Source organism: Nyctibius grandis, chromosome 27, assembly GCF_013368605.1.
Source record: "Nyctibius grandis isolate bNycGra1 chromosome 27, bNycGra1.pri, whole genome shotgun sequence".
NCBI classification, from domain to species: Eukaryota; Metazoa; Chordata; class Aves; order Nyctibiiformes; family Nyctibiidae; genus Nyctibius; species Nyctibius grandis.
Window position 1 is genome coordinate 4,765,822 of NC_090684.1, and position 11,759 is coordinate 4,777,580.

At 48.5% G+C, this 11,759-nt stretch overlaps 1 protein-coding gene across 1 annotated transcript; it reads left to right on the plus strand.

Moving 5' to 3' along the window:
- The first annotated feature begins 574 nt into the window (after positions 1-574).
- On the plus strand, positions 575-6,845 carry PNPLA1 (patatin like phospholipase domain containing 1). The gene is made up of 7 exons (XM_068419534.1): positions 575-776; positions 2,410-2,642; positions 3,740-3,805; positions 4,993-5,205; positions 5,581-5,641; positions 5,726-5,810; positions 6,731-6,845. The coding sequence occupies exons 1-7, from the start codon at positions 575-577 to the stop codon at positions 6,843-6,845; spliced, it is 975 nt and encodes a 324-aa protein (XP_068275635.1).
- The last annotated feature ends 4,914 nt before the right edge of the window (positions 6,846-11,759 follow it).

Genomic DNA, 11,759 nt, shown 5'->3' on the forward strand with positions numbered 1-11,759 from the left:
AAACAGCAATATTTCCAAACCTAACCCAGCGTAACGCCCTGTATCCACCCCTTGTGTAACACCCTCTGGCTTTAAGTGTCTTATACAAGCCTTTACTCACTCCTGAGCTGTGCCTAAGCTGGGATTGACGGAGAATCCTATTTAGGAAAACACCCTTGATGAAGAAAGCATGAAGCAAAGAGGAAATTTCGCATGGATGTTTCCAAGTGTGTTTTGCGTGGGTGTTTCACACAGTAACGTGAGGACCATCTCCGGGAAGGCTCCCGGGGTGCCTCAGATCACTTGGGGAGCCTTGATTCAGCCCTGAGCATCTGAGCTGGCTGTGGTTGAGGATTACAAGAGCTGTTTTGATCAGGGGAAAATTTCTGTTTTTAGCACAGGCAGCAATTAAAATAGCTCGTGAATCTAAACACCTCGGGGAGCTATTGTAAAAGGAGGTAGAAAATCCATCTTCTGGAGTCCTCTGCAGCCAGAGATGAGCCTGGAGAAAGCAGAGGAGAAGAGAGCTTGAGGTTCCCCTGCTGAAAAAGGACACCCTGAGACATCGAGCCAGATACTCCAATTTGATCTCGAGATGGATGAGGAGGATCTCCGCAGTTCCAGCACCCCTTTCTCGCTCTCCTTTTCGGGCAGTGGCTTTCTTGCCCTCTACCAGGTTGGGGTGGTGCAGTCCCTCCTGGAGCTGGCTCCCGAACTCCTCAAGTCTGCGTGCAAGGTCTACGGGTCGTCTGCCGGCTCGCTCATCGCCGCCGCCGTGGTGTGCGGCATCGGCCTCGGTAAGACAGTTATTGTCTAGATTTCCTTATATAGATTTTTTATTTCAAAATAGAAATAGAGGAGCTAATGCCTTAAAGCACCGGTGGGGATGCGATACTGGTGTAACTCATATCACTCACAAGGCATAGAAGACATCTGCAGATGTTGCCGCTTTTGGCAGCCACCCTGGAGCAATTTTGGGTGGTGTAAGCTGAAAAAGCCGGTTATTACTCTCTGAATGTTACCTCAGATGGTCACGTAGACACTGCATGGGTAATACCTGGACATACCTGTGTTTTATTGACTCATTTTCCTGCTCCTGCTGAAGGAGCAGATCTCCTCATTTGCTACGAGGTCTAAGGAGCGGTGAGATGTGTCCCAAAGAAAGTCCACGTGGCCACGGTGGATGGATATACCCATGTAAAGCCCCCTGGTCCCCTATGGGTCGGGTCCCTTGGCATCCTTAGCTACGAAGGGACATGAGTGGCAGTCACGTAGGTATCTATAGATTTCCAGGACACAGAGCAGCCAGACAGTGCCTGGTGGGCGCATCACCTGCCTGGGGTGTCTCCGGCTCTTTCGGCATCCCTGAGGACCCTGCGTGAACCTGCCAAGCATTAATCACCACGCCACACGGCCTGAACATTTATAACCCCTCTTAATACCTGTGTTGCTCCAGTTGCCTTCGGGACACTCCATCTAACCCATCTGTCTGTCCGTGCTTTTAAAGCAATCTCATGAGACAGCCCGGAAACCTTTGCCCCTACAAAGCCATGGTGCTAAGGCAAGTCTGCGGCTTCATGCCAGTGCAGGGTCCCAAGGAGCCCACCTGGGCGCAAGGATGGCTCTTTGCAGCAGCGGGGAGCTGGATAAGCTTTTTGCTGCAAGAGTTTAACCACCCAAGGTGGGGTGTTCACCCAGGTGAGTTCCCAATTTCAGCAAAGGGACCAAGCTCCTTTAAAAAGGACCAATAAAAAGGGACCAAGCAGCCTTTAAAACCTGCTATCTCTTGAGCCCTCGGCCAGGGCTCTGCAGCTCTGCTCCTTTAATCCCACTTCTATGATGTGCAGACGCATGTAATTACTATTAACACTGGCTGGGAGATCACCGGGGGAGCTCAGATGAGCGGGAAGCCCCAGCACGGTGGAGCCTGGCTCGCAGGAAAGCCCGACGCAGAGGATGTGGGGGTCAGCCCCTTGTCCTCATCTTTGGGCCTCACCAGCTCCCCTGTGAAGCCTGGGGCTGCCCATGTGCAAAATCGGAGGTGTGAGGCAGGAACGTGTTGTGCAAGTCACATCGGCACCGGTAACTCGGTGTCTGCTCCTGCGTCCCCCTCCCCAGGGCTCTTTGGAGCCTCTCCCTAATCCCTGGCTGGGCACACCTTGAGCACCCGTCTCTGGTGCAGACGGGGATTTCACCAGTGGGGTCACGCTCAGCAATATGTTGTCCTTTGAGAACATCCTGGGGGTGATCTCCCCTTTTCTGTCCTGCCACGATGTCCCCCATTATAGCAGCAGCAGCATCCTGAGGTCATGCACAGGGGCTGCAAGAGGCTTTATTTGTGAGGAGTGGTAGAAATATGATTAAAAATGTAACTGTTAGGGCAGCAGGGATATTGACTTTCTCTCTATTTTCCACCCCTCTCTGTGTCAGATGACCTAAAGGAATTTTTCTTTGCCACTGCAAAGGAAGTCAGGAAAACCATCCTGGGCCCTCTCTCTCCCAAGTGCAGCTTGCTGGCAAATATCAAGACTGTTTTGCAGCGGATGCTACCAGAGGACTCCTACCAGCTGGCTTCAGGGCGGCTCCACATCTCGCTCACGCGGGTGGTGGATGGCCAAAATGTCCTGGTCTCTGAGTTCAGCTCGAAAGAGGAGCTCATTCAGGTAAAGGGACCTTCCTCTGATGCCTCTGATACCTCTACCTGCTGCTTGGGGTGGAGATACCTAAGTGTTGATGACTTTAACTGCACTGTTTTCTATCCAAGATGGGGAGAGTGTCAGGAAGCTCTGCCAGAGCCGTGGTCCTACCACAGTGAGCTCCATGAAGCTTGGAAGGAGGAAGATGATGTTAGGTCCAGAGTCAGGCAGGAATAAATCACACTAAAAAAGCAGAAGGTTTGTTTCCAGCCTCAAAAAGCTGACGCTGACATGTTGGCCAGCTCTAATAAGTGCTAATGACTCTCTGCAAAGAGCTGTGTTAACGCTAACACAACCTCTCAGCTTTCTGGACAGGTCTCTCCTCGGCCAAGTCCCACTGGCAGTACTTTTCCTCGTTGCCTCAGCACTTTCCTGGGAGGAAAGAGCTGGACAAAGCATCCGTGCTGCCAAACAACAAGCAGCTGATTAACCAGTAAATTAGCTGCTGGGGAAAGAAACCCAGGGTAAAACTCTAACAGAGCTGACCATGAGGTCATGGGCTTGCTTGTCCCAGGGATACAGTAGAGGATGGCAAGTCCATGGAGATGCTGGAGTTCACCCCGTGGTACCTGCCCTAGGTCAACCCAGCAGCCCAGGATGCTCACTCCACGCTGATGAGATTCATGGAAAATGGTCGCAAACGGCCCAGCAGTGGCTTTATCACTGACAAATCCCAGCAGAATGAAAATGCATTGTGAGGATGTCTTGGTTTTGTCCAAAAACACACAAATATGAAAAATGACCCCAAAGCTTTACCTTGCCACCGTCAAAGGGCAGTGTTTGGACAGAGATATATAGATATACAACTCTAATATTGCTGGCAGCTATAAAAATAAAAAATGAAGTGCTATGCCTTTCTCAAGAGAAGTGTTTCAACTTTATTGAAATGAGATGTTTTCCCCTTCTTGAAACCTTTCTTCTTGACACAGTCAAGTGCAAAGCCCAGGTGGTACCAACAGCCTGGCTCCAGATCATTTGTCAAGCCTGAGTTTGCAGGCACCCAGCTTTTGTCCAGGACAACTTTGACAGGACCACTTACTTCTGCAATCCCTCTCCTCCCCCAGGCTCTCCTCTGCAGCTGCTTTCTTCCTATCTACTGTGGATTCATCCCTCCATCCTACCGAGGTGTGGTGAGTGATATTTCCAATAAAACATATGCCACCAGCAATATGCTCTTGGGTTTGAACTTTACATTCCCTCAAGCAGAGAGGGATATATATGTCTAGGCTTCTTCTTTAGTCAATGGAGGATGATAAAGCCTTCTAGCTTGCTCTTCATCCCATCCTAAGATGATAGCTGGGTGGAATTGCCATCTGGAGAGCCCTCTCCTGCTTTGCCTATGGACAGAGCCTGGATGACTAGATCTTGCCTTGCAAAGGCACTCCAAAGTGAGACAAGAGGACATGCACACTTTGGACTTTGACCAGTTACCCTGGGCAGGATCTGTCTGCAGGGCAGATGTCTCCATTAGCTCAGGTGCAGACCTGCATGGCTGAAATATCGCAAGTTGGTGGGAGGATCCTCCCCCAGCCATGTGCACATCCATACTCCATGAAACACCACAGTGAGGGCAATGAATTTGGGCTGGCTTGCTGCTAACCCTCAGTGAAGGAGGAGCACAGCAGCATAGTAGTGAAGCATGTGCAGATGAACCACGGAGCAGTCAACGCATCGTGAATCACTTGTGTGTCAAAGCCCACAAAGCCACAATACCAAATTCACAGCTGGGATGGAGCTAGCATCTTTCCTTGACTCTTGTTGGTCTACACTGATTGAGCCTATTTAGTCCTCGGATGTCTGTACCTGGCTGTGAGGTCAGACCTCCAGCTCACCTCAGACTGCAGAGCTTGCCCACAAAGCGCACAATGTTTGCAGGACCTGGATCTTGGCAGCGTTGCTGCATGAGGCTCCTCTGCACTGTGATTTCACGAGCATTTAATTCGATCAGCTGCAGTCCTTGCAACCTCAAATCCCACTGAGGTGGGTGGTAAATTCAGGTTCCTTTTGCAATACAGCAAATGACATTTTCCTTGCCCAGCGAGTAATCCTCCAGGGATTTGCAGGCAATTATTAAATGCAGGAGCCCTACTGCTTGAGCTCAGGACTTGAAATTTATACAACACTCTAAATTCAGCGATGTTTGAATTGGCTAATGACTGCCAAAACAGCTTTACAAAGCTTTGTGAATTAAAATAATTATATTTCTATTTTCATAACTGCTGTGGATTACAGCACCTGGTTGAGGAGCCAGCTGCGTGCCACAAGCAGGGCTGTAGCAATCCTCAAAGCAAACCCTCCCTCTGCTCTTCCCTCTCAGCGATACATTGATGGAGGATTCACCGGCCTGCAGCCTGTTTCCAGCTTGGAGGAACCCGTGATCACTGTGTCCCCGTTCACCGGAGAGATCGATATCTGTCCGCGGGATTGTCCCGCTATCTTCTTCTGTTTCCAGATCTTCAACGGCAGCATTCAGATCTCGATAGAAAACCTCTGCAGGATTAGCTATGCTCTCTTTCCACCTAGCGCCATGGTAAGCCCACCAGGTCTTCATCCCAGCTTTGTTTTGGTTAAAACAAATTAATGCTGGACCTGCCTTCCCAAGCTTTAAGGTTCAGCTCAATCTCCATCATTAATTAACCAGATTTCAAGGGGAGAGGGCAGTACCCCCTGTTTTTGCAGTGCATTCTTTTCGTGGACACTGCTGTTGGGTGACCAGCCTGGGACGAGGTCCACCCTGGTTTAACAACCCGCAAAGAACCAGCACTTTGGTGGTTGGAAACCAGCCTGTGCTTGCTGCCTTCACAAATGGGCCATCCCAACCCTCCATGGTCAAACAGCCTTGGCTACATCCTGCCAGTGCCTGGATGGAGGGCACTTTAGTGACCTCAAATGTTTCTCCTTGCAGGTTTTGGATGACATTTTCTCCCAAGGGTACCAGGACACTGCCCTTTTCCTGTACAGGAACAGTAAGTGTTAGCCCAGGGCCTGAAGGGCAGCCTAGAAGCGTGACGCGCATGCAAACATCAGCCCTTTCTTTCCATGTCTCACAGATGCCTTTGGCTTTAACTACTTCGATGGCAATTTCCGTTTCGCCACCATGTGCGGGAAAAACGACTTTGCACCATCCAACAGGACGTACACTGGCCTACGCACAGGGGTACCGCAGTGCCCGACTCCTTGCTTCCTGCCAGGTAGAGGATTTGGGGCACTGAACTTGGGTTTTGGGGGTGGCTGCAGCCACTGAGGGCTGCAGCAGTCCTTGAGAGGAGCAGTATTATATTTAAGACATTATCAAGTTATTTATTATATTAAATATTTCTAAAGCTCCAGCAGCTGTTCGCAAAGAGGCTTTGTAAGAGCGGCTCAAGCTGGATTCTGGCCTGGGCTTCATTACCTACAGGCTGAGCTGCAGCAAGAGTTAGTGCCACTTAGTGCCATGGTCTAGTTGACAGGGTGGTGTAGGGGCAGCGGTTGGACTCGATGATCCCTGAGGTCTCTTCCAACCTGGTCGATTTTGTGATTCTGTGAAGAGTTGCTGGACAAGAGGAATTATTGCATTTGTTGGGTTATTTCTAATCACTGGTCTTTATTTACTTCTGTGTTGTCACTCATGGGCACAGGCTTGGCTCTGTGGAGGAAGGAGGCGGTGCCTGGACTGCAGGATCCTCTGTCAAAGGTCCTGTTGCAGCCATACAGGCTGCCAGCTATTCTCAGGAAGGGGTAAGAACATCTCGATAGAGGCATCGAAGCTGAGAGTGATGCAGAAACCAGTGGTTGTGCCTTCAGCAGGGCGAGTCCCTCCTTTACCATGGACCAGGGCAGGCTGATGAACATCTACTGCATAACTAGGCTTAGTGGCATCCCCTTCCTCTGCAGGAGGATTTGGTGTTCCCTGAGGGCAAGCTCTCACGGAGAGCGGGTACAGCTAGCAGGAACGCCACAGGATTGCTTGGTTATGAAAAAGAGCATTACAGTGTGCATTCACGATTAACACCTTTCCTCTTTTGCTGCATTTACTGGTCATTAAAATCTGCCTTTTTATTTTGTTTTTGCAGGTTGAAGAAGCTGTGGGGGCTGCTGGAAAGTATCAGCCTCGTGGTAAAACAGTTCCAGAAGCACCTCCAAACCATGGTGCCTGGTTTGATCAAGAGAGCTGTGGCCAGGAGGTGAGGTGCTCAAGGGATGCAAACCCTCAGCGGAGGGAGGGCAGGGTGCAGAGCAGGGAAACCGTGGGGGACCTCACCCACGGGTCACTGATGCTGAGCTAAAAATTCCAAATCTGGGGTACCCCACATTAAAAGGAGCTAATTTTTGTCCCCATTATATTAGTTATTCAGTGACATCTGAAGGAAGCTATGAACGAGCGCTGCTTCCCTACGGCAACATATTCTTGTTCCAGAGCACTTATCTGCTGGGCTCTGTCCTGGCAAGACATCAGGCACGTTCACCAAGATCCTGAAAGGTGTTTTGGCACTAAACTCTCAAGGATTCAAGGCATTTAACTTGTCACGTAGATAGCTTTTAAGCCATACCTCCCTAAAACCTGCTTGCAAGTTACTTCACGTGCAGCTGGCGCAGAGACTTGCACAGAATGATTTCATACTGCGGGCAGCTACCCAGTTCCTCAGCCATGAAAAAGCCCTTCAGTATCAAAATATCCGTGGGGCTACTTGTCCCTGTTGGATCACTGGCCCTGACTCAACTAACTGCCAGCTTGTTCCCTTAGGTAACTGTCCTGGATGGGCCCAGGGTGGGCAACACCGGAGCTCATTTCACACAGCGGCGTGGCTGCTGGTTTTTTTTTATGGAGTTTTTTGGGGTAGGTCTCCCTGCCCAGGCCTGACCTGCTTTAACATGACGGCCGAACCACAGTCTGTGCAGAGAAGACTGGACATCTTCACTTGCACGCATGTACAGCCCGGCTGCCAGTTTCCCTAGCCACTCCACTTGCCCATCACCAGCAGCATCCCTCTTGCTGCTTTAATGCAGATTACAGGGCAGGCATTTGCCAGGAAATGTCACATTTTAAGTGTTTGCCTCTCACCCAAAAACTTTCAGAGAGTATCATCAAACAGAAAACAGAGAGAAGAAAAAGCCTTAGGGAGCATCACACTAGGCAGGAACTAATTTTTATCCAGTTTCCTGAAGTTATTTTACCAATTACCTATTCTTGAGCTTCACACATCCTCGGAGGCCTGCTCCTCCTGCCAGTGGAGGCAGGCACACATTTGGACCCCTCTGAATTTGCAGCTGTGGAGAAGGATGAAGAAACCTAAAGATTAACCTCCCCCCACTTCAAAGTCCCAGTCTTGCAGACTGCACCTCCTGTTGCACTGGGGATAAAGAAGAAAATCCTTGTGGTTAACCTGCTAAGCCAGCCTGAGCCTCGCTGGTGTGCAGGCTCTGCCGCAGCAGCAGTCCTTTGGAGATATTCTGACTTACTCAGGAAAACAGGTGTGAGTTGTTTGCAGGTTTATACCCTTAATTATTTGGTAACACCAATGATACTATAGTATTCTGCAGATAAACAGTAAAATAGCCTTTTCCTGGCCTAAATCATCAGCGCTTTTCCTTCCCAGACCTGAAAAATCCAATGTGCTTCTCCCCTGGAGACTGAGCGCCCTGACTTACCTCTTGGTTGCTCTCTGGCCTAACAAAGGAGTCTTGATTCCTTCCACAGGAGACCTTAGGTTGGTGAAAAATGTTGCAGCCCAGCTGCAAACCAGCGATCGAGAGACTCCTGATAGCCCAGAGCCCACCCAACCTCCAAAGAAACACAGTTCCTACTACGTTGCTTTCAAAAGCTCCGTGTAGTTCAGACTGACGAAGCCTTTCAAAAAACAAGCATGGAAGCAAACTGTACAGCCTAACACTGTGTCCTGAATTTCTCTAGGGTCTGTTCCCATAGGTAAAGTTGTTTTGTTTTCAATGAAAATGTCTTCTTTGCTTTTATTTTATGATTTCCAAGCTTTTATTTTTAGATCTGGAATGGTAATTGTCCTGTTCTTTCCCCTTTATATTCCTCATTTAGTGTGGTCCTCCTAGATACAGCAGAACAATATTTGGGTCTTTTTTCACTATTTCTTTAATTTATGTGGCAACATTTTAAACAATCATCATGTTGGAAAAGCTGTGTAGTTCCTCCTAAGCTGACAAATTCTGAAATGTTGAAAGACTCAGAAAGAAAAAGAAAATAAACAATAAAATTGAAAGAAATGTTGCACTCCAGCACGTACTTTGTATTCCGCTAGTAACAGTACAACAAACTGGAATCAAATGCTGAGGGTTCACTGGTTTTCCATGTCAAAACTGATATGGGAGAGGGCATTATTTTGCATAGGATTGCAGAAAACTAGAAGTTTTGGATTTAAACCTGCCTCATGTTGCTTAAAAATGATACAGGTAGAGGTTTACCTGCTGCTCTAATAAGCAGGTCACTTAGTCTTTTTAAGGAGCAGACTGTGTCCTGGTAGCCATGGGTATAAAACTGGTCCAGAACCTGCAGCGGAGGGGTGGCAGTCAGGGCAGATGGGCCAGCTATAGAGGCCTCATGGCTCTGGGTACCTGTAGAAGCAGCTCACTTGATGTATGGGAAACTGAAAAATATACTGCAAGGGGCAGATGTTTCTTTTTGGTGTCTGTAGAATACAATCAGAGAGTTGGAAAGTGAAGAAGGCAGCTGGGCTGTCCTTGAATGATGCTCCGAGTTTTAGGTCTGTTGTTTTACCAGGCCAAACGCCCTCGTGCTGCGTGGCATGTGTCATGTCTCCTTCACTGGGTCAGAAACAGCGCCTAGCAGAGGGACCCTGCTCATGTGTCTCTTGTTTCTTCATCCCAGCTTTGGGGACAAAGCCAAGCTTAGCCTTGAGCAAACTGGCCATTCAGGGTGGGCCAGTTTGAAGCACCACTTCAGGTAGCCAAATGAAAGAAAGGAATCCACGTGCATTCACAAAAGGACTGACAATACAGGGCAATACCCAAAATAGGATTTTCCTCCTATGGCATTAAAATGAACCAGAAGCTGACCCAGCAGCCTGGTCAGGACACAGCAGGGAACAGGCTGACAGATGCCATGAGGTTATCTCGACTCCCCAAGGTGGCATATTTTAGCATTGAGCTGATGCCAGACCAAAACGTTTCTTTCACAGACCTTCTGCAATGATAAAACTGTGACCTCAGGGCTGCACTGTTCTGGGAAGCCAGCGGTGTTCCTAACCCACATACAGTTTCTTATGTGCAAGTCATTTCAAGAGAAAGACTTTGAGGAATTGATTTCTGTGGGACAATGAATCACCTCACCGCTTTGAATCGGATGTGCAGTTTGTCACACTTCAAGCACTAGCACATACCTCGACAAATACATTAAAGGTGCAGCAGATGAGCTGGTACTGCTGTGCCTTGCGGGATTTAACCAGCTATGAGCTGTAGGTGTGTTGCTTCCCACGCAGACCGCTGGATGTCCAGAAATACCATCTCCTGTGGCTGAGAAAAAAGGAAAAGCCACGTCCTAAATTGTTTTTCACTCAGCCATGTATAACACAAATTCATTCCCCTTAGACAGCAGTGTCTGACTACTCTAAATGCATCACCCTTGATGAGGAAGCTTTTAGCTAGGCAGGATGTTCAGGGCAAGAGGCAGAGATTAGGAGGGGCCGAGCTCATCCAAGCTGTGCGCTGAGTCACCTCCCAAAATTTCCTAACCCAGCTATACTTGTAGCAGCGCCCAACACTAATCTAAAAGCTCCGTGACTGTTGGACAAACCCTGTGCAGGACCAGGAAGAATTTTGAACCCTGAAGCTGCTGATGCAAAAGGCACTTGAAAAAAAAGTTACTGACTGCAAGCTGTTGGGCTGGACAGATTTCCAGAACAGAGACAGACTGCCCTTGCTGTTAGGAGTCTGATTCCTCTCTCTTGGGGTCAGTGGGGATTAGCCGAGGCTGTAGCCTCTGCTCACACATCCTGGAATAAAAGGGTGCAAGTTCTGGCTTTGGCTTCACATTTACATTAGCAAGACCATCCCAACATCAAAGGATTAATCAGCCTTGCCTATAGCCTGTGTCCTGCTTCCTTACATACAAGCCTTGCTGCTTCTGTGAATAATTGGAAGCAACCTGTAACGCTGCAGGGTCCAAACCAGGGAAACTGGGCACTCCCTACAGCTACAGCAGGAGAAAAAAGTGAAGGGGGGGAGAAAGAAATCACTGTAGAAATTGAAGATAACAGTTTTATTTTGGGTTGAAATCTTCCCATGTAAGAGTCTAATCTTGGCAAAATCAGTTTATGTCTCTCTTTTTCAGCTGAATACTTTTTTTTTTTATTTGTGTCTAAACAGTCTGTAAAGTGATTAATCACGGAGTTTCCTTGGCACCTCCCCAGCTTAGTGCACTGAAACAGGAGCACGAACAAAGGTGTGGCTCTGGCAGCAGTCTGAACTTGCCCATGCCGGGGGAAATGCCATTTCTCCCAGCTTGGCAAGGCACACCGTGCTCACCCCGTGCACCTTGCCTACCTCTTAATCAGTTCAAGTGTTGTATCAGCACATAGCACTGACCTGGAAACAAAATCCCTCACTGCCTCCTCACCAGAAAAGGCTGACACTGGTCCCAGAGACCACGCTCCTATCTGCCTGCCCTCCTTCTGAAACACTGATTTTACCAGAGCTGACAACAGGATCAACATTTTTGTCACTAATGTCACTGATCACCTTTATTATAAGTAGGAAAGGAATAAAAAAAAAAAAAAAGGATTAATGATCCCTCCTAGAACCTTGCCTTAACATTGGTATTTCTGTGACTTTGGCAGCTCCCAGATGTGCCCCAAAATACATTTTTTTTCTTTATAACAGGAATGTGGCGTGCAAACCTCCAGTCTATACTATGTCTAGCATTAGTTAGCGAAACCCTTCCCCTGCTCATGTGACAAGTATCTCATCCAGGCACATGACATGATGTCACCGTCTACAGCAGCCAGATGAACTGTCCTAATCGTGATGAAAACCACTGACTTCACAGGCGTCCTACGGCTGCAGGCAAGGGCTGTAGCATATGGTGCTCACAGACAAATGGACCACTGTGGTGAGGCT